Source organism: Agelaius tricolor, unplaced genomic scaffold (assembly GCF_023055355.1).
Source record: "Agelaius tricolor isolate 1412-34295 unplaced genomic scaffold, bAgeTri1.0.p SCAF_33, whole genome shotgun sequence".
Classification (NCBI taxonomy): Eukaryota; Metazoa; Chordata; class Aves; order Passeriformes; family Icteridae; genus Agelaius; species Agelaius tricolor.
In genome coordinates, this window is record NW_027269293.1 from 5,473,688 (window position 1) to 5,495,021 (window position 21,334).

Genomic DNA, 21,334 nt, shown 5'->3' on the forward strand with positions numbered 1-21,334 from the left:
TTGATATCTGGTCACATGACACTGATTCTCCAATGCAAAACATACCACGAGCTGGGGGGACTCCAGGATGTGAAGAACGTGGGGACTACGGGCTCATGCTTAATCCTACACAGCCCCAAGACAGCATCCCTCTTCTAACACCAAATCATCATCTCCACTTCCTCCAGCCCATGTTAAAACCCTGTCCCAGGAGATTTTGGAGCTGAATGGCACTCACAATGGTACCACCATTATGTATTGCTCTTTAGAACTTATGGCAAGAACTCCCAGGCATTAGAAGAAGAAAAGAAGAAAGTGATTTCCATCCAAACTGATGAAAAATAGCTTTAGTGTTTTTTTAGGCCTTCTTCCATAAGTGTTCAGTTCAGAACTAAAAAAGTTACTTGTAATAATGAAAATAAGATGTTTTACTTCTACTGTGCAGAGCAAATCAGGGAAGTAAAGGCCCCCTCTGCAGACCAGCAAGGAGTCACCTCTCCCTCCTGTCACATAGCCACTCACTGGTTGCAGCATTATCAGCAGTGAGAAACTCAGCATGGGATAATAGCCCTTCCTAAGAGATTCTGCATCCAACATGTTCCAGCTTTGCTCCTCCTGATGCTATTTAAGTGTTGATCATTGGATGCTTAGCACCCCTGGATGTGCTCTAGTCATCACCTGTGACGATCGTCCTTACGAATGGGTTTCGTGATGATTCGTGGATTTGATCTCAGGGTGGGAAAGAACAAACACGGCACAGGGGATTTGCAGTGAGAATCAAAGCAAATGCACCTTTATTGAATGACCACAGCAAAATACAATAGAGGGATTAAGGGAGAGAAAAAGATAGAGGAAGAGAGAGAAAAGAGGGGGAGAGAGAGAGAGAGAGAGAGAGAGAGAGAGAGAGAGGGAGAGAGAGAGAGAGATAGCTACCAAACGTAGAGATGAAGTCCTTTGGTCCAGTCCAGTCGAGGATCCGCCTGTTACATTGGGGAGATCTCAGAGGCACAGTTCATCTGGACTCCAATTCTACTCTTTTTCGATGGGGGAAGGGGAGTAGATCTTGAAACCGAATCAAAGGTAGTATATTGTATCTTTGGGGGAAAGGATGGTATTTGGAAAGGGGTGCACACAATCTATGTTCTCAGCGGTAGGTGAGAGCCATTGTCTTCGTGGTCCAATGCTCACACCTGCAACATCCATCTCGCTCTGGTCAGCTTGCCTCCCCCCACACACCACCCCTGGGGTTGGGGGTTTCAGTCCCGGTCCTTGGAAGGAGCAGAGGGGCCTTTTCACAGGGGGGTTTCATGTCTTGGTCTTTGAGGGAAAGGCTCCTTACATCTCAGTCTGTCTGTCATGGTGGTTGCAAACGAGTGAGAGGGGTCTTCTGCAGGGGACCACCCAGAACTCAGGAGAAGTCCAGCCAGGCCGAGAGGTGGGACAGCTTCCAAGGCTATTGTTGCAAAAAGGGCACAGTGCCCCCTTCTTCTTCTCATTGGGCTCAGTGTAGCATATAGTAAATACACCTGTGAAAACAATAACTTACCAATGCTCTCAGGTCTCAGGTCTTATGGGATGTGACTTTCTCCTATGGAGCCAGAGATTTTAGACAGAGGGTCTTCTCTTCAGTGGTCCCCAAATGACGGTCGTGAGGCAGATGAGGGAAAATTCGGACAGACTCTCACATCACCCACCAAGGCATTTCACTGGGGTCCTGCAAAAACAGGAACAGCATCAACAGCAGAAAGTAGTAACACCTTCCTGTAGATCCTGGCGTTACAACTCCCTTTGGCATCGGAAGGATTACAAGCCTGATGCTCCATGCTGCATGTGAACATCAAAACCCCTAAGAAAAGATTCCCTCCCCACTCCTTCACTAATTGCTGCCTGTCACAGAGGAACAACTGGCCCAAACCATTGCTAGGCTGGAGCTGCATCTTTCCTAGACTGCAGGTTCTGTGAAATTTTGGCTTTCCTTCCGTGCTGCTTCAATTGCCTGATATGCAACAGGGATACCTAGATACCTTGGCAGTGGGATTGTAGTGTGCTTGCAGCATGTTGGTTGTCACCCATTCTCAGAGCCTGGATCACTGATAGCCTGGGTGTCACCCAGCCAAGCTGTCAGAGGCTGCTGCCTCTTTGTCTGTCCCCACTAATTTATTAGCACTTATTTTTGGAAATGGGACCCCTTGGATACCATGGTCCTGCCTGTCTAAGGTGTTCACGTCTGGGAGAAGCTGAGAGCAGCTCAGAGCCACAGAGCCTGGAGGGTCTGAATCTGTCCCCACCCTGACATCGCTCCCACTTTGAGCATCACCCAAAGCCAACAAAAATAGGTCCAAAACCAGAGCTTTTTCCTCACCATTGTCTCAGTCTTGATGCTGCTCCCTCTGTGATACTGCAGATACACTAATCCTTTAGCTGGATAAACACTCCTCCAGGGAAGTAGGGCAGACCTGTCGTGAGGAGCACAGCACAGAGAGAAATGTGTGATGAGCAGAGCCACTTCCCTGCACATCACAGAGGCGGGGAGGGAGTCGGCAGTTTCCCTGCCAGGGTTTGTCCAACAACAACCAAAGGTGTCAGTCCAGTGATGGGACACAAGTGTGCATAGGTTGTATGGGGTCACGAGGAGGGGGCCACCAGGGCAGCAGGATACCCTTGGGCTCCCGAGTGGCTCCGTGAGGCTGGTCCTGCAGCCTGGACAGCGTTCCCAGGATGAGCTGCTGTAGCTCTGCCGTCGGGAAGGTGAAGGATGAAGGATGTCCCACTTGGAGGTCGCAAAGCCGAGGCGAAGGGCGTCCCGCCGTCACTGCCCGAGTGGCCACAGCCTCTGCCTTTCGTCACTACTCCGCTCAGGAAACTGCCTAGAGCCGTGCCAGGAAAAAGAAGGGGAAATGTTTTCCTCGAGCAATTGTGTCCCTGTGAGGGCATGTACGTGCCAGAACAGCCTTTCAGCTGGTGTTGAGCAGGAAGGTGGGGCCGGGAGCGCTGAGCGGGGCACGGAGCAGCCCGAGGGGGAAGCAAGGCGGCTGGGGCGGGGGCTCTGGGCGGCAGCCGCGCGTCCTGGGGCGCTGCTGAAGGCCTCCCCCTCCGTGTTCCCCGGCTCCGCTGCTGCGCTGACCCCCGGGCCGGGCCGGTTCTCTCCCCCGCCCAGAGCTGACGCCATGCCCCAGCGATCGGGGGTCACTCTCAAACGGGGCGAAACCTCTCTCCCAGCGATCCCGCTCAAAACGGGAGGGTCCCCATAGCCCTGAGGGCCGCCCCCCACCCGCTGCAACCCCCGCCGCGAGCAGACTGCCCCCACTCCGCGCCCCGGAGCCCCGCCCCGGCCCTCACACAAACCCCGCCCCTCCACCCGGCCCCGCCCCGTCTCTCAGGGTCCCCGCTCGGGCACCCAAGCCCCGCCCCTCCCCAGCTGCCTCTCTTCGATTGGGCACCGTTCCCCGCCAGTCAGCGGAGTTCCCGTCATTTATTGGCTGTCGTTGATGGGTCTGGCGCAGTGCCCGCCTCCTGCGGTCTCTGGCGGGCGCTGATTGGGCCGTGCGGGAGCGCCCCTCCCCGGCTGGGCCGCGGTCGGTGCCGGGCAGGCAGAGGGTCGGCGCCGCCATCGCCATGGGCACCCGCGACGACGAGTACGACTATCTGTTCAAAGGTACGTGCTCAGCAGGGCCACGGCCGCCGCACCGCGTCGCTCTCGGCTGGGATCAGCGGGCCGCGCGGGCCCGGGGCGTCCGCCGCGGCCTTGGTGCGCGGGACGGCCTTGTGGGCCCCCGGCCTGGTCTGGAGCCATGGCAGAGCCGGGGGAGCGGCGGGAGAGCCGCCAGGGCCTGCCCGCTCCGCCCCGTCCCGGCCCGCGTGGGCTGTGCGCCAGCAGCTGGGCGGCTGCGATCCCCGGGGGCGACCGGAGCCTCGGCGGGGAGCGGCCGGGCCGCGGGCCGGGGCTGTGCCTGTGCCCGGCCGTGCCTGTGGTTGTCTGGAGATCGCCTGGTGTCGAGTCGGAGCTGCAAAACCGTGAGCTTCGGTGGAGGCTCCTTCGCAGGTCCCCGCTGAGCGCCAGTACTGGGAGCCTGGGACCGGAGCGGTGTTAACTGGCTGTGCTGATGGGTGTTTGCCGTGCCTGCCCTGCCCCTTCCTGTGGCATGTCGGGCTGGCCAGGGCTCTTGTGAGGGCTCGGTGCTGCTCCTCCTGCGCTGGCTCCGGGGACAGCCGGAGGATGTCATCCCGTGGGATGGCTTCGGGGTTTCTGTCCCGTGGGTGTTTCCCCAGGCCGGCCTCCTGCCTGTCCAGAGGGTCAAGCTGACCAATTTCCCGGAGCAGCCCACAGCTCTGCCTGTGAGGCCCGAGGAGCAGTGCAGGTGGGTGTAGCACCCTCGTCTTTGGTTTCCTAGCCCGTTTTGCACTAGATCTACTGTTGGTAGAGTGGCTGAAACCTGATTTCCATCCCAAGAGTTCACTCTTGGGAAGGGCAGTGCCAGCGGTGCTGTGGCGGTCTGTGAGGGCTCTGGGCGTCACTTGCTGCTGTGACAATTTCCCAGGCATTCGATGACTTTGTACCTGGATGCTCACAAGGGCAGCAGTGATTCTGAACTTGTGGAGCAAAGAAAAGAACAGTTACTCATCTGTGGGAAATATTTTATAAATGTATTTGCCCATTTGCTTTATTTGCTTTACAGTGGGTTGAATCTTGAAGACAATGGGGAAAAAAGCCCTTATTTCTTCTCTGCCTATAAAACAGACAACCAGCCTGTAAAAATATACTAAACTGTCTGAGTCTAAAGTAGTTTCCTTCTGAAGTCTGTTTCCCAGGTGGTTTAATAGCCAGGAATTTGAAAGCCTAAAAATTGTACTTATTTTTTTCTTTCTCTGAATATTCAATTAGCTAGGGAGAATGCATTCATCTTAAAAATACTTGCTTTGAAATGTGTTTTTAATGTTATTTGGAATGAGACTGAACCTAAAGCCATTTGGTCAGGATCTGTGCTGTGGTGATGCTGGCAAACTTTGTAGCACTTAATAAAAATGGGTGAGAGAATTGTCCTTTTCTGTGCATCTTTTGGGAGGGGTTGTTGTGTGGATTTCTAAAAAAAAAAAAAAAGAAAAAAGTAGATAGAGAAGGGTTTCTTTGTGGGTTTGATTATTTATCTTTTCCTTCTTCTGAGGCTTTTTGGGACTAGACAAAAAATAATGTAAATGGGACCAGGTGGGATGAGGGGTCTGCTGTGGGACCAACTCTCCTACTTTTCTTTTTGCCTCCTTCAATAGTAGAATTAAACCTCAAAGACAGTTGCTATAATGATGTCCAGGACTTTGGTTTGTGGTTTAGCTCCTTCTTAGGTACACAGATGACTTTTGAACTATGTTCTGTCAGTCTGTGTAGTAGTTAGAGGTAGAAATAATGATGTAGGAGGATCTTAAGTCTGGGAAGGTTTATTTTTATTAAATTTAAGGCTTGACTGTTTCCCCTGCCACCTATTTCCAAAGGGACAGCATGTGGCAGGCAATGACTAACTTAAGGTTTGGGAGCAGTCTGGGATTGTGAGTGATTATAGTCAGATCTGCTCTGCTGACCTAGTGTTTCTTTGTTCCCAATTTCCCTTTTTTCTGTGTGCATCCCAACAGAACTGCTTATTTTATTGATTACAACAAAATATTACTCTTTACCAAAGTGCCTAAACCATTCTTTGGGGGAAGGAGCCAAGCTGTGTGTGCAGGGCTGCGTGGGGTGGTGAGGCTGCAAAGAGCTTGTGGCTGTGCTCAGTGATGTGACCCAAGTGAAGCCAGCAGTTCTGGCCTCTATTCCCAGTTAGTTTTGTAGCAGGAATGGTGAAAAAGCAGGGACTTTTCAGGATGTGTTTTGAGTGCGTTGATTTGGAATTGAATTCATGACATTTGAAGGGCCGTTAAAAACGTTCGAAGCCTTGCACCTATTAAATGTGATCTGCACATTAATTTTGCTCCCAAGATTAGCTATTATCAGTGTTTATTTTAAAAATTAAATCTGAGGTTGTGCAGATGTGTGCTGGCTCATGAAAAAGGCAGGAAAAATCAGCCATAGGGCAAAAGAGCTTTCTTTTACTTTTGTGGGAATTTAGACTGCTCTGATTAGTCTCTGTGTAGCTAAGGCTGTGGTTTTTAAAAACAAATGTGTATCCTATTAGTCACCAATATCTGGCAACCTTATGTACTTCAGATTTATCACAAACTCTCATTAGATGGTCTCTGCTAGAGGGAGTCTTAATCTTCTTACATACTCAAAAGTATATATTCTTTTTCCCAGATTAATAAATGAGTGTTTTTAGAATTCTGTCATAAACTTGATCTATTTATTTCCCCTTTCTTACCAGTGATGTATGGCACTGGAATTTTCGTCCTGACTTTGGCTGGTTTTGTACAAGGATCTCAATATACAGGGCAGGTGTTTGGGGTGGGATTGTGCTGTAGTTCTGGATGTTGTAGACACAGGAAGCAGAGTGAGGGTGGTGACTGAGTTGATGGATGGATAATGTGGTGGTGATGCATAACCCACACAGTGGCAGGGGGTGCTGGAGGAGAGAGAAAATCAGGAAATACTGAAGGAGCAGGATTCACGATATAAACAGGGCACTATGCAAGGCTTGTTTGAGTGCTTAGGGCCATCTGAAGGTGGCTGGTGCTGGTTATTGGTTCATGTCACTTCCAGGATCTTTTCATCACCAGTGTGGCCCTTAGGGGCATTTTGAGAGCGAGTTCCTTGGTTCTGGTGAGATGTGTTTAGAGAGTATTCAGACTCTTAAGCTGTCATTTGGAACTCTTTCCTTCTCTGTCATGACTTCTGAATTTGAACAGGCAATACTGTGTGGTGGTCTGTTACCAAATTTAGAAACTTTCCCAAGATCTAATCACTTAGTCCAGAATGCTGAAGGTATCTTCTTGCTCAGCTCCTGTAGAAAATAAATTTGTAGCTTCTCTCTGCATGTGGGGCCCCCAGTCTTGGCATCTTTCTCCTGAAAGTGAAAATGCCCTTTTAGTGCTCAAGATTGGGTATTAATAAGAAGCACATGGAAACTCTAGGAATGCTCTTTATTGAATTGGGATCTGGTCGCCTTCCTTTGACTTCTGAAAAATGCTCTCCTAGAAGCTCTGCTGGAGTGTGGGGCAGCACGGTGAAGGGAGCCTGTGAATAACCAGCCAAAGGAGCACAGGACCCCTGGAATTTTCTTCCAGTGACAGATGGAGTTAATGACCTGAGAGCCATTTGCATGGTTTATGCCCCAAATTGATACTTTTAAAATGCCGGAGCATGAGAGATGGCTAGAATGTGGAAAGGCTGTGCTTTCTCCAGCTGCAAAATCATGGGAAGATAGCTCCCTTCAGAAACAGTTGGAAGCCTCAGGGGTCTTCCAATCTGGTCTAGCTTGTGTGGTGGATATTCTTACTTTTGGTTCTGGCCAGGGCTTTGCTGTAGGATAGAGCCTACTCCAGCCCCAGGTCCCTGTGCAAGATGGGTGACCTCCGCCTGTTCTTGGAAGGTCCCATGGAATTAGTGATGAAAAACTGTTTGTCCGGAAAATAAAGCTGACAAAATCCTAGAGTTAGAACTTGGAATAAAATCTTTTTTTATCTATCTGTTCTCATACCCTAAAAAGTGGTTTAGGCTGTTTGCCAGGGAAGGCAGAGCACTGTGAGGAGCTGGTTTAAGTTCTCCCGGGTGGGGAGTTGTGGTGCCTTGCCACGATGTGCTGGCTGCCCATTCCTGCCTGTGTTGTGTTTTGCCTGTTCAGCTGTGCTGGCACAATTGTCTGTCTGTGCTCTCAGGCAGATGAGCTGCACAGGGGCTCTCCAGCGTTTCAACAATGGCCCTGTGCAGCTCGGGAGCTGTCGCAGCAGAGGGCTGGGTCCAGCACCAGCCTGGGAATGTGCTCCAGGGCTGGGATGGCAGCGAGCTGGAGCAGGGCACTGCCAGAGCTCCCTCCTCAAACAATGGCCTGAGCAGAGAAAACCTGTAGCACCACTAAAAGACAAGTATGATCCTTGGCCCTGGGAAAACACTGGTGAGCTCATTCTGGAAGTGTGCAATGAGAAGGTTCTTCTGTTGTTGCTGGGGGGAAATTGGGACTGTTTTTTGTCCGTGTCTGCTTTTCTGTAGGAAAAGCAGACCAAATAAATGAGGAAGATCAGCAAATCTGTACTTAGAACTGGAGTAGGAAATATTCCCAAGGTTAAAGAAGCTCACAGAGGCTGGCTGCCTTTCTTCCTTTTTCGCTTGAGCCAGGACACTTGAATTCCAAAGGGTATGTGATAAGAGTGTTTGTGAGAGGAAGGGAGCTTGGCTCAGCTGTTTCAGCTGTGTTTCTCTCTGTTGTTTCTTGCTCTCATCTATAAGCAAAAAAGTAGAGGGAACCTCCTGCCTCAAGATGTGCCTTTGTTTTCACAATTCCTTTCAGGAAAGCTGGGTTTTGTGTGCTGAAGATCTCTCTGCACTTACATTTTTCTGTTATCATGGCAACACCATGTGTGGAGGCAGAGGTTTCTAGCTCATCTCTTACTTCTCATGCAGTCTACTACAACTTGTTTTGTTGGATGAAGTTCTGCTTTGCTTTGTATCTTTTTTGTAGTACCAAATATCTCCTGTTTTCCAGTTTTTGTGGTGAACATATTTATTAATTAAATTATTGAATTACAACACCCTATATGACTCCAACAGGGACTGCAAATGATTGTTTACTTACCATGTTTTTTATTTTTTTAATAAAAATAGAGTACACTTACACTGTACAAAGGCTTTTGTTGGGCAGACAAGTGGCCTGTTGCCATGTTCTTGCCTGTAGTGTTTCTTAAAATGTGGGTTGCAGCCTTCCTGTGCCAAAGGTTGAGTGTGTGAGGGGCATGTCTTACCTCTGCCTGCTGCGGTGGTTGGGGCTTCCAAAGCACTGTTTGACTTTGAGAGTCACTGTAGCAATTTCTCATTTTCACCTCTGAGGACCGGGCAGCTACTCACCACAAAACAGTTTGGGGCTCTTCTAGGGTTGGAGAAGCAAGGTGTGCATAGTAAAGACTGTGATGTTGTCTGTGTTGTCTCTCCTGTGTTATCTGACTGCATTTCTGGTGGATGCTGCCTGCCAGGCCACACTGCAGCCTGGAGTTGGTGCTGGTATGAGAAATTAATTGTGAAAATAATGTCTCTGCTTTCAGTTGTGTTGATTGGAGACTCTGGAGTTGGGAAAAGTAATCTTCTGTCACGTTTCACACGCAATGAGTTCAATCTGGAAAGTAAGAGCACCATTGGGGTGGAATTTGCCACCAGGAGCATCCAGGTGGATGGGAAGACGATAAAAGCCCAGATCTGGGATACCGCAGGCCAGGAGCGATACCGCGCCATTACCTCAGCGTGAGTACCCTGTCTTTGCTCAACAGAATTCCAGGAGGGATGCTGCAGATAAATGTATGGGTAGAGAGTGAAACATATTTGGCACACATGACAACGTCATTGTGACAGACTTAAGTGTGGATCCAAGTCATAAGGTAGCAAATACTTTTGTGTTCCCTTGATTACTATAATGAAAGTACTTTTTAGGTTCTCATGTTACGGTTATGGAAACAAATGACAGCTTAAATCAAAACTGTGGGAAATTCTGTTTGAGTTTTGGGATTTAGTTTTTTGTCTGTGCTGAATGTGCTGCATTCATTATGTGGAGTGAGTGTCATTTCAGATGGAAGCTGGGCACTGTTGGTATCAAGTTTTGGTCTAGGTATGGTGGCTTACTGTAACACCCATGGCTTCTGTCTCAATTGCCTCCTCAGTCTTGAGATTGAGGGTATTTTTAGGAAAACCTGCAGCCACAAAGTCCTTTGAAATCTCAATGACTTTGAATTAGTCACAGCCCTGAAAATTAGGTACATGAGTGCAGACACTGAATAGCCAGGAAGTAGGAAGGCAACAATGATAGTGCTGGCTGTGCAACATTAGGCACAATCCCTGGAGGTGAGAAGCTTTTTCACCTGTGGCACCTTGGTAATCCGCAGGGTGGTTTGAGCTGTTCCTATTTCTATGGTGGCAAAAGTATCCTGCAGAGGACAAAAAGCAAATCCTTTGGTCAGGCCTGGTTGTCCAGAGCATTTTTTGATCAGTGAGTTGATTTTTTGTTATGTTACAGATGTGTATCAGTTTTTAAAGGTAAAAACATGTTTCTGAGTCACGAACAGATTGAGCCATTAAACTCAAGGTAAAAGGAATTTTGTCAAGATGGGAGAAAACCAGGCGACCCTGAAGCCCAAAGGGAGCAGTCTATAGGGAAAGGGATGCAAAAGCAGATGTAAGTGACAATTTCAAATTGCATATTTTCTGGAATTGTTAGTGTGACTTTCAGAAATTTTTTTGTGACCCTTGCTCTTGCTTCTAGTCTAGTCTGGGTCAACAACAACAGGTTTTACTGCTGGGAGTTAGTGCAGCTGCCTCTCCTTTGTGCTGGCACTAACTGCTGCTTGACACATCACTCAGCCAGTTCAGCCTGCTCGGCCAGCAGAATGCCAAACATCAGGGAAAAGAGAATGATTTCTGCTGACTTGGTGCCCTGACTCAGTTCAACAACATGTCAGACAGGTGCTGGCAGAACTGAGGAGAAATGGTAGGATTGTGTGGAAGAGAGATAATGGATGTTACAGGATTGCTGATACAGATTGGCTTGTGCTGAGCTGAGCCCTTGGCTTGTGTTGAAATGGGCCCAAACCTGCGCTGAGGAGGCAAACCCTGTTCCTGGATTAGAGGTTGGTGGATAGTGACAATATGGTCCAGAGTCCCCTCTTTAATTTGTAGGAGGGACAGGAGATAGTTGAAGGATCAGGAACAAATACTGACATTTTATAAAGGGCTGTTTTCCTCGAGAAAGTTAGGTTGTAACTTCACAAAAACCTCCCAGCTGCATCGATTCTGCAATGGTGAGTTTTCCTATACACAGCTGGAGCAGACAGGACATTTTCAGTCCTGGTTTCTGGAGGCTCTCCAGCGTTTTGGTACACACACTGGATTCTTTTAGAAATGCTATTAGAAAAAAGCCCTGCATTTGGAACTTGGTCTCAGGCTTCAAAACCACTCCAACAACAGTATCTGCATCAGCACAACTTTTTCTGCCTGGGAGCGCATTATGGAAGAGCGGGGTGGCCCGTGTGCTGGTGTGGCTGGGACAGAGCTCTTGTTGAAGGGCTGTGCCTCCTGCTTTCAGATATTACCGTGGTGCTGTCGGGGCTCTGCTCGTCTATGACATTGCCAAACACCTCACCTACGAGAATGTGGAGCGCTGGCTGAAGGAGCTGCGGGACCACGCCGACAACAACATCGTGATCATGCTGGTGGGCAACAAGAGCGACCTGCGCCACCTGCGGGCCGTGCCCACCGACGAGGCCCGGGCCTTCGCAGGTATGGATGGGTGGGGCTGCTGGGATCACACCCTTTGTCCAGGGCTCAACTCCCACCTCAACTCCCTTTTTTAGTTTGGACCCTAAAAAAGGCATTTAAGGTGTTTTGTTGTTTTTTGGTTTTTTATATTGAAATATCTTGACTTATTAACTAGCATGTGTGGTTGGTTTGGTTTTTTTGGAGAATTCTCTTTGCCATTTTTAGTTTGCAGTTTTCTGTTGTTTTTTAAATCTAGTGGTAGTACATGTTTTTGAAACACTGTCCTTGAACTGCCTGATAGCTGAAGAATAAACACTTCTTCTAACAAGGCTAGAAACAGTAAGCAGTATTTAGAAGAGAGAATATCACAATAAAAATAAAAAAAATCACAATGTAAAATGTCCATCCCCCCTTCCTAGAGACCTGCTTCTGCTGAGTAGATATCAATGTGGACAGCTACAAATGAATGCTGAACCTTCTCTTAGATGGGGTGGTTGCTGCTCTAGAGCACTGATGCCTGTAATGTTGTCATCTAGTCTCACTTAAATGCAGCGATCATCAGGTTTGAGAATTATCATTTGTTGGGAGAAGTCAAGTGAGTTATGTAAGATGCTGCCACTGCATTCCTTCTCTCTTCCTTACCTGGCAGAGCACTGGTCAGATAGTCTTTTGTCCTGAAAGGCCTGGGGACATTCAGCTTTTGTGTGGCTGTCAAGCTTGGAGGTGGAATGTAAATGTACAACTTCTAAAATACCTCTAGAAATATTACCAAGGCTTGCTTATACACACTTTCTGAAGTTTGCTGGTAAGCAAGTACCCTGAGGGTAATAAAGCCACTTTAAATTTTCAGATGGAGGAGAAGTGACATTTATGTAAAAGAAGCAAAACAAGTTGGTGGGTGCCCCAGACAGTCTATTACTTCGGTCACTTGGTTCAGCTTCTTACTTTTTAACCCTGGACTTCCTCCTAAGGCTGTTTTAAATTGCTAGTGATTCTCTGATTGTTGCTATTTAAGCTCCATTACTGAAATTTGCCTGTTCCTGGGCAGGTGATACAGAACCATTCTAGGTATGATATTTGAGTGTTAATCACTTTCTTTTTTAAATAATAATTTTAAAAAATTGCATTGTAAGAGGAAAGAAGAAAAATAGACTGTTTCAGGGGGTCATTGTTATTTGGAAGTGGGGTCTGATTAGGAAAGTATAGGTCTTTTGATCTTGGGATTGCAGAGGAGAATTGTGTCTCTGTAGCAGCTGATGTGCTTTTGCTGGGGCTCTTGCTCAAGGTACCTCTGGGTGTGATCTGTAGCCAGAAGAGAATGGTGTTTTGTGCTGTTTGACTGAGCAAGGGCTGCAGTAGGGAAAATGTTCTTGCACTTTGGGCAAAGGAAATGTTGCTGAACTGCAGCACCAAGGTGTTCCTTGTGCAACAAGGAAAAGAAAAAAAAATTACTGTGCCCTGGCTGGTTTGGCCTAAAATAAAAGTTAAAAAACCTCAAAGTAAATGTGAAATAAAGTGTCATTAAATTTTTTAACTGAACCACTTCTTGTTTATTACAGAAAAAAATAACTTATCTTTTATTGAAACATCTGCTCTGGACTCTACAAATGTAGAAGAAGCCTTCAAGAACATCCTTACAGGTATGGTTTGTTATGGATTCAGAGGAGCAGCTGAGGTGGTGGATCCTCTTCATGGGCATACTCTGTAGTTTTCTGGAGTGTTTTGGAAATGAGTGGTGGGAACAATCGTTGCTTTGCAAACTTTCTAATCTCACCTTTGTGTTATGCCTCCCACCCCATACACACCTTTCTGTCCCACGTGAGGGTTTCTGTCTCCTGGAGGTTTCTGTCTCCTGATGTTCCATAAGTTCAAGCTATTGCAATAGCACTGTTGTAAAGGGACTAGTAATTATACTTCTGTGCCTGCACAAAATCTCAGCAGTGAAGCCCCAGCCATGCTGGAAGTTAAATGTTGCAGTATCTTCTCTTGCACCAATGCAGGCTGGTACCATTTTCAGACTACTGAACTCTTATTCTCAGCTGATAGCAAAGGTGGTGACTGCACTGCACCAACAGCATCTTCTTCAGAGATGGACCTGGGGATTCTGGAGGATATCAAGTTGACAGTGAGCCATGGGCAGGGACACTTCCCATTATCCCAGCCTGCTCCAAGCCCTGTCCAGCCTGGCCTTCCAGGGATCCGGGGCACTTCCAGGGATCCAGGGGCAGCCAGAACTGCTCTGGGCAACCTGTGCCAGGGCCTCACCACCCTCACAGCCAAGAATTTCTTCCCACTATCCCATCTAACCCTGCCTTCTGGCAGTGGGAAGCCATTCCCCCTTGTTCTGTACCTCCAGGCCCTTGTCCAAAGTCCCTCTCCAGCTCTCTTTGTGGACTGTAGTTGTTGGTAGTCTGCATTAAGATCTTCCCAGAGCCTTTTCTTCTCCAGACTGAGCAACCCCAACTCTGACTCCAAGGTGCCCAAGAAGAGGTGGACAGGAAATAAAGGGTAGCCAAGCTGCCTCTATAGGTAAAAGCCTGACAGATGAGGAATGGGCTGTATTTGGTGCCCAGCAGATTGTGTTATTAAAGAGCCACTAGTGAAGCATCTGGAGTGTGAGGCAGAGCTGACTGCCCAGAGCTGGAGCTGGGCTGATCTCGCACTGTGTAGCAGATTTGTGGCTGATCTGGGACATTTGGCTGGATTTGAAGCAATTTCCCTGGCACTTTGAGAGAGTATTTTTTATTTTAGTGTTCTGAGTGTAGTTCAATGGTCACCATCCATCCTGCCTTCCCTTGCAGTGTTGTCCTGAGACTGACCCTGGTTAGAGATGCTGGCCTCAGGCCACTCTAGGAGAGCCACAGTGCTGTAACACCTCAAGCTGAGGTCAGGCCCAGGCAAACTGAACTCAAACCCCTCTCTCTCACAGCACGCTGGGCTCCCAAAAGTGTTGAGATTGTCTGGTCAGGTAGCATAGGCACATGGAGAATAAGACTGAGAAGTCCTGAAAAGGCTATTCCTAAAGTAATTACACCTGGGGGAGAATCATCCTTCTAAGAGAGAAGGAACCTAGGAGAATGTGCTGTGTAGAGTAGTGAGTTGGGTACCACCACAGGGGACTCGGTGGAGGGAAGAGAATGGGAACAGCAGGACAGGAGTTTCATTACTGGCCACTTGTTTGAGGAATCACTAACAACTGGAAGAAAAAAAACCCCACAAAACACCCCAAAGAGTTGCTACCCCAAAGCAAAGGGGGCTTGGCAACCACTCTAAACAGCTGAATTTCAAATACAGTACTGAGCAGGAAAGAAAAAGGTGTGACAGCCTCTGAACAACCCTCCTTCTCCCTTTAGCAAAGATCTGTAGGTAGCCAGTGGCAACAAGATTGGCCTTGAGTTAAAGGTTTTAATTTTAAACAACATAAATATATGTTGTGCAGATTCTTAAAAAAACCCAAAAAAGCCCCCCAAAACCACCAAAGAAAACGAACCAAAACTCCCCATAAAAAAACCCTGCACAGTCCTCTGTGATTTTTAATCCTTACTAAAGGCTTTGGGTGTTGCTGTTTTGGGGTTGTGGCTGTATGAATGTGACCATAATATTTACCACAGACTTGCAGGGAAGTACTTGCCCTTTTCCTGTTTCACAATGGAGGGAAGTTGGAACAAGGGCTTATAGTCAATGAAATAATTTAACTTATAAACCTTTCCACTTACAAGACTTCTGCTAAGTAGGCAGTTGAAACAGTTGGTTTGTGAAAGCTTTTAAGTTGGCAGTCTGTCTTCAGTGATTACAGCTTTGTGGATCTCTATGCTTTCAAGCATTAAGTTAGTTTGAGTCAAATAAATTCATTTGGAGAAGTCTGGGGCTTTATGGACCCATGCAGCTTTTACTGTCATAGGTAGGAAAACTGATGTGTTGCAGAGAGGAGCATTGCTGTTTCTTGGTGGCAGCAGGTTGCTGGGAGTGGAGGTGGGCATCGGGTAACCTGTTGCTGCTGCAGAGGTTTCCAGCACCCTGGTGATGGGCGTTTCTAGAGTATGCTGCTCACTTTTTTTTTAATCACAAAGACAATGATTCCCTGTTTTAGAAATGAGCATTCTTACTCCTTTCCCATTTAAAACCCCTTTAATAATCCCCATTTTCATGGAGTCATTGAAAAAGAACAGGATAGGAAGTGCTATTGTGGAAGGCAATGAGGACTCTTGTCTTAATAACTTTTCCAGACAGAGCTGGTGTATTCATTCCAGAACTGGAATGCCAGCCAGACGTTACACACCACATCTGATTAGCCTAGATTCCCTTTCAGAGCCCTCAGGTTAAAATCTTCTCCTTGGGTTCTGGCATGTTCTTACCGTGTGCTGTCCTTGCAGAAATCTACCGCATCGTGTCGCAGAAGCAAATCGCCGACCGGTCTGCGCACGATGAGTCCCCTGGCAACAACGTCGTGGATATCAGCGTCCCGCCTACCACTGACGGACAGAAATCCAACAAACTCCAGTGCTGTCAGAACCTGTGACCTTCTCTAGATGACTCTTGTGCCCTCCACTTTGTCTGTGCTTCATTTAGAAACTTGTGTGCACTTCCTATCTCCTGTGATTCAGTGACTCCCTCCTCCCTCCTTTATTCCATTCCCAAATCTCCCCTGTCATATTAGAGCTTTAATTGTAGGGCTAACATCCTCCTGCCTCTGAAACCCCTTCCATGTGGTGACTTCTGGGCTTGAAATGTAGTCACTGATCTGATAGACATGTTTGTGTTGGAAAATCTGCTGCTGGATATTATCCCATGAAACACTCTTATCAAATAGGCTTGTTTTGGTTTTGCTAGGATTTTTTCAGTTTGGTTTTGTTGTTGTTGTTATTTTCTGGGAGGGGAACAATGGGACTTGACTCTACCAGTTGAAGAAATAACTATATTTAGGTGACAAGGTTTTTTCCTCCCATAGTCAGATATCTCTTTTTCTTGTGTTTCTGTAAACATGGGGGAGAAATTAAACTAGCTATCCTGCCAAATGCTCTGTTTTCTGTCCTGATGAAGTCTCACAGTGAGGATTTTAGTGGCTGCACACACATAAGAAAGCTGTTGAAAATAACATTACTTATTCTGTAATTACCCCTAATACAGTTAGTCTAGCTGTGTAGTTTACTGTTTCCTGCTTGGGAAATCTTTCTCTATTCTTGTTTATTTGGGAACAATGAAATATGTCTGCATTGCTTTCTCTGCCACCATGAATGCCTGTGCAGGCTTTATGAAGTGGCGTAATATTTATTCATGGCTTATGTTAATCAGTTAACATTATTGTACAGTAAGTGCCAGCATATTGATTTCAGAAACCTTTTGCAGCCTGTACAAGTAGGCTTCTTTTTGTACTGTAGGTCAGTGTCTGAAAGCAGGATCTGCGCTAGTTCCAGGGTTTTTTTTTTGCATGCTGCTTTTTCTCTAGATCTCTCCTGCCCCTGTCTGAGTGAGTGAGGCAATATTTTCATGTCACATATATACCTGCACTTGTAAGGGTTTTGGTTGTTGTAGAGAAACACAATACTTTATACATTTTGTAAAACTTCTGCAGATCCATAGTATCTGGAACTTTCTCTTCATGATCTTTCACTATTGACCTCTACTAAAATGCATAATATTAGGATTTCACATAATAACTACTAATCTGTTGTTTTCTTCTTACCATTTTACTGAACTGCAGACTGTAATTCTTATATGATTGTACTTCACTGATGTAACAGATTTGTCATCAGCAGGGCTAACTACTATAATTCTTCGCTGTGCTGAATGGGAAGAATGTTACCACAACTTTGTGTAGTCAGTCTCTTGCTTGCTCGTGCAAATCTCTGATGGCTTTTCATCACTCACTAGCTCTTGCACACTTGTATCCCCTCCGGTATCTGCTGAATGTTCTGATGGCAAATACTGGGTGAAATGATCTAAAGGAAGAGCTGGAAAGCACCTGCTGCTCCCTGAAGGCTTGTGGCGCCATTTGCAGTGAGTTTTTGCTCTGTATTCTGAGCCTGTACCTCACTGGATGAATCCCAGCTGCATATTAGTGAGTTGGTTTTTCTTTACTGATACAAAGCAAATATGAAACTGTGAATTGTGCTTGAAGAGGAAATCTGACATTCCAGTCTCAACTGTTCTGTCTGGTTACGTAATAAAATTAAGGGCAGTTAACTCTGATGGCTTTTCTTTTATAAGATTTCCAGACCAATGCCTTTAATTTTGTACTGTATGCACTGAGAGGGCTCCAGCTCACAGCACAGGATGCGCGTGGTGCTGGCACTTTCACTCTTCAGCTTTGTTTAGAGGTTCCATTCAAGGTTCAAGGGTGCATGCTTGCAGCCTGATCCCATTGAATGAGGGTATGAATTCCTTGGTAGGCATCACAGGGCTCTGTCCTAAGGGAGTTCCAGTTCAGGAAGCACTTTCCACACTTGGTATTTGCTTCACTAGCATTCTGTTGAGAGAAGGTAGGAACTGGGATATCTCCTTTTTGGTGGTCCAAGACCAGAACATGAAGTGCAGTCAGTGTTCAGACAGCTGGCATTGAGAGAATGGAAAATTCTGAAATACTGAAAATATTTCATTTGAGAACAAGTGGACACTAGTGGAGCTGGGCTTCTTAATTTTTGAACAAACTTTATATAAAGAAATCAGCTGGACAGCATGAGGAGAAATTGTACTGTTAAGAAGACTTATTAGTTCAGCGTGATGTATTAACATGCTTACTCTGCAAGTCCTGCTCTTAACATGAAGTTTCTAGAATCAGTCTGGCCTGGTGTGAGAAGCCAAGAAATGGTTTAGTCACTTGCTTGTCTCTTCAAAGATTTTCCTTAGTCTTTGACTTTGTGGAAGGCTTTAAACTTTGCTGCAGAGTCCCAGTGAAGGTCAGTGTCTAGGGCTTAAGTGCAGTTAAATTTATGGGTATTGAAGAGCTCTTGAACAACTCCATTGTCCAAGCCCCTCAGCACTGGTGGACCTTGGACCATTCTGTTGTGTTGTGTGACAGGGAGGGGCCTCCTGCCCTTTGCTGGGGCGTGCAGGGGGAGTTGGTGTGTGCACACGTGCACCCATGTAGCTCCTGAGAGCACTGGGAATGGGCTGGGTGTTTTCATCTGCTGTGGTCCCTCGCTATGAGACAAGGCTCTTCTCCAGGCTGCTGTGCTGCTCTCCAGGCAGAGCCACAGCCCTTCTGTGGGTCTGAGGTGCTCCTGCCCAGACTAAGCAGAGGGCTGTTTGTGATAATAGAAAAAGGACATTGGATCAGTTCTGCCAGATTAGGCCATCTTCCTGTGCACAGACTGGGGACAAGGCTTGTGATCTGGGGTTCCTGGTGTCCTGATGAAGCATTGTGTGCTCCTTAGAAACTGCATCCACAACCCAGCCCACTCCTGTGCTGGAATTACTGAGGGGAAGACTTGGAGGAATCCTGAGGAAGCTGGAAGTGCTGGAAGAGCTGTCTGACATTCAGAGAAGCTCTGCAGTAGCCCAGACTCCTTAAGCATGCTTTCCTGATGTGGAAATTACAGACTACATGTAACCTCGACTGCTTCATCCCACAGCCTTGCTGGCTGTGTGTCTCTCAGTATTACTGTCAGGAAAAAAAAAAAAAGGTTACAGCTCTCTTCCATCTGCCCCAAGGGATTTGAGGGCTAAGTTTGGCTTTTGTAAAATTCTGATAACAGGAAAGCTGCCTGTGAGAAGAAGGAATGTGTGCTTTGCTTGCTTTACTTGGATGTTGAGGCTGACTTTCCTTTAACTATTGAAGACACTACAAAGCCCTGAGTACTGCCACCTGTGTCATAACACAACCATCAGAGGCTCCTGCTGCTGTCTAGAACAGCTCCTTTAATGCAGAATTAGGCAGGAGTCTGTCGTGCTGCCTCTCCTCTTACTGATGGGGAGGGTGAAGGCCAAAATGCATACATAAAAGGGACTTGGTCCTGAGCACACAAACAGTGAATTGGTAAAATAAATTCCTTGGGTAGATCAGATCAATCCAGCCTCTTTTCCTGCAAAGTCAGTGCTTCCAGGCAGGGAAGTTAGTCTCGGATCTTCACTGGAGCCTGCACAGAACAAGGAGGTTTGGTTCCTAGGAAAGTTTTAAAGCTCCATATTTGTATAAAAGTAAAAATTCAGTTGTTGAGTTACTGCTTGCTACTTAGTTAAAAAGATTTCAGTGTGTGCTGTGGAGGCCACCTCTGTGGGGCCAGAGATGCCCCCATTTGGGTGCTGTTCTGTGACTCCCTGCTGACCTCTTGTGTGAACACAGAGCTCTTGGCTGGGCGTGCTATGGGTTGTGTTATTTGAACCAGTTACTTAACACGAGCTGTTGGAAAATTGTACAGGAGGTATTTTTGCTCCTGGTGCTTTGATCCCTGTGTGCTGTACTGCTCCACAAGGTGGGGGTGAGATCTGTTTCTGGTTGAGTCTTGCTGAGGCTTGGTGCTCATTCCCTTCCAAGCAGAAGGAAGAACTTGCTTAGAGGTTCTGGACTCCGTAGAAGAAAAGAAGATCCCAGTGAAGTGGCTCAGTCATCTAGGGAAGATTTTTTTCCTCCATAAAAAACTAGAACAATGTTGAAGGTAGGGGCTTGAATTTCAGCTAAGGAAAATCAGACAATTGGAGGTTAAGACTAACTGTCCTTCAAGTAAAGCACAGTGAGTGGGGACTGAAGGGTAGATTCTCTTTACTTGCAGACTCTTAAATGAAGTTGGTGATTTATGGAATATTTCCATGGAATGAGTATCTCCAGGACTGCACTGTTTCAATAAATAACAGCCATTCCTATTTTACACTGATCAGATAATGCATGGTAGTGTTGACTATCAGGCTTTCTAGGCTATAAATAGTAGTGGGCCTTTATGCAACCCAGAAGAGCGGTTCCTTTCATTTACTTTTATTCCTGGTTCATGTGTTAAGTGCAATTCACTTTTGTAAATAAACACACCACTCGATTTTTGTGCATGGTTATGATGTATTGTGGATATAAAGATTGCCAAATCATACCGTCTGTGTTAAGTTCTGTTCCAGACACAACTGTAGAATAAGCTGGGGGGTGGCTCCGGAGCCAGAGCGCGGGGTGGGGCGGGGATGCCCCTGCCAGCGCCCCCGGGAGCGGCAAGACGGCGTTCCCGCTATCCCCGGGGCTTTGCACTGCCGCAGGGCGCCGCGTCGGGCGGTGTCCCTCTGTCCCGGTGTCCCTCTGTCCCGGTGTCCCTCTGTCCCGGTGTCTCGCGGTCCCGGTGTCCCTCTGTCCCGGTGTCCCTCTGTCCCGGTGCTGGGGGCGGGGGCAGCGCGGGGCGGGCCCTGGGCTGGGGGCGGGGCAAGAGGCGAAGGGCGGGAGGCCGGGGTCCGGGTGTCGGGGCGGGGCTGAGGAAGGGCGGGGCTTGGCCGCAGGGCCGCTATTGGCCGCCGGCTGTTGCCAGCGGGGTCGCGTTGCGACGCTAGCGGGTTACCCGCAGTCCATTGGACGTTCGGGAGCTGCGTCAGCGCGGTACGGGCGGGGATTGGCGGGCGGGCGCTGGGGGGCGGGGCCCGGCGGCCGCCGCAGCCGGCGCTGGGGCGGCGCGCGCCGCGCTGAGGGGCCGCGGGCGCCGGGAGCGCAGGTACCGGACGGGGGGGGGCGGTGGCCGGGCCGGCCCCACGCCCCGCGCCGCGCCCACCGGCCCGGGCAGCGCTCCGGCGCGGGGCTGCGGCCTCGGCAGCGGTGTCTCGGCGGGGCCGGGCCGAGGCGGGCGGGCCCGGGAGCCCTGACAGCCCTCCCGGTGTCCCCGCCGAGGGGTGGCCCCGGTGTGCGGCGCCGCTCGTGCTTGGGAGCCGGAGCCGCGCTGCAGATCTCGGGGCCTCTCCCCCGGAGCGACTGCCGCCGGCCCCGCTGCCCGCACGGGCCCCGTGCGAGACGCTGCCGCCGGTACGGACCGCGCCGTTTTCGCTGTGCGGGGCCCCCGCGCCTGAGCCGCGGCTCTGCCG

The 21,334-nt window shown here is 48.3% G+C and overlaps 2 protein-coding genes and 1 long non-coding RNA gene across 5 annotated transcripts in view; 2 read left to right on the plus strand and 1 right to left on the minus strand.

The window, feature by feature from the left end:
• Positions 1–743: 743 nt before the first annotated feature.
• LOC139602229 (uncharacterized) lies at positions 744–3,275 on the minus strand. Of its 2 annotated transcripts, XR_011683131.1 has the most exons (4): positions 2,639–3,275; positions 2,342–2,435; positions 1,526–1,693; positions 744–1,432 (listed from the first exon to the last, which is right to left on the minus strand). It is a non-coding gene; the product is annotated as an uncharacterized lncRNA (long non-coding RNA). The 2 variants fall into 2 exon arrangements; XR_011683130.1 differs by having other exon boundaries at positions 744–1,693.
• Positions 3,276–3,479: 204 nt separating this feature from the next.
• RAB11B (RAB11B, member RAS oncogene family) lies at positions 3,480–20,370 on the plus strand. The gene is made up of 5 exons (XM_071451679.1): positions 3,480–3,634; positions 9,154–9,349; positions 11,181–11,374; positions 12,913–12,993; positions 15,727–20,370. Exons 1-5 carry the CDS (start codon positions 3,595–3,597, stop codon positions 15,870–15,872), a joined length of 657 nt encoding a protein of 218 aa, XP_071307780.1. The 5' UTR covers positions 3,480–3,594; the 3' UTR covers positions 15,873–20,370.
• Positions 20,371–20,875: 505 nt separating this feature from the next.
• Positions 20,876–21,334, plus strand: part of MARCHF2 (membrane associated ring-CH-type finger 2) — a 34,349-nt gene continuing 33,890 nt past the window's right edge. The window contains exon 1 of one of the 2 annotated variants that reach the window (XM_071451676.1): positions 20,876–20,970. The gene's annotated coding sequence lies outside the window, so the exon portion shown is untranslated. Of the gene's footprint in view, positions 20,971–21,143; positions 21,276–21,334 lie in introns of those variants that run through there. The other variant, XM_071451674.1, reaches the window with a different exon arrangement.

Bases quoted from the DNA above. Each gene is read 5' to 3' on its own strand.
- RAB11B (XM_071451679.1), top strand. From the start codon at position 3,595: ATGGGCACCCGCGACGACGAGTACGACTATCTGTTCAAAG. The intron at 3,635-9,153 runs GTACGTGCTCAG...CTCTGCTTTCAG, and splicing joins GTACGACTATCTGTTCAAAG to TTGTGTTGATTGGAGACTCT. The intron at 12,994-15,726 runs GTATGGTTTGTT...CTGTCCTTGCAG, and splicing joins CTTCAAGAACATCCTTACAG to AAATCTACCGCATCGTGTCG.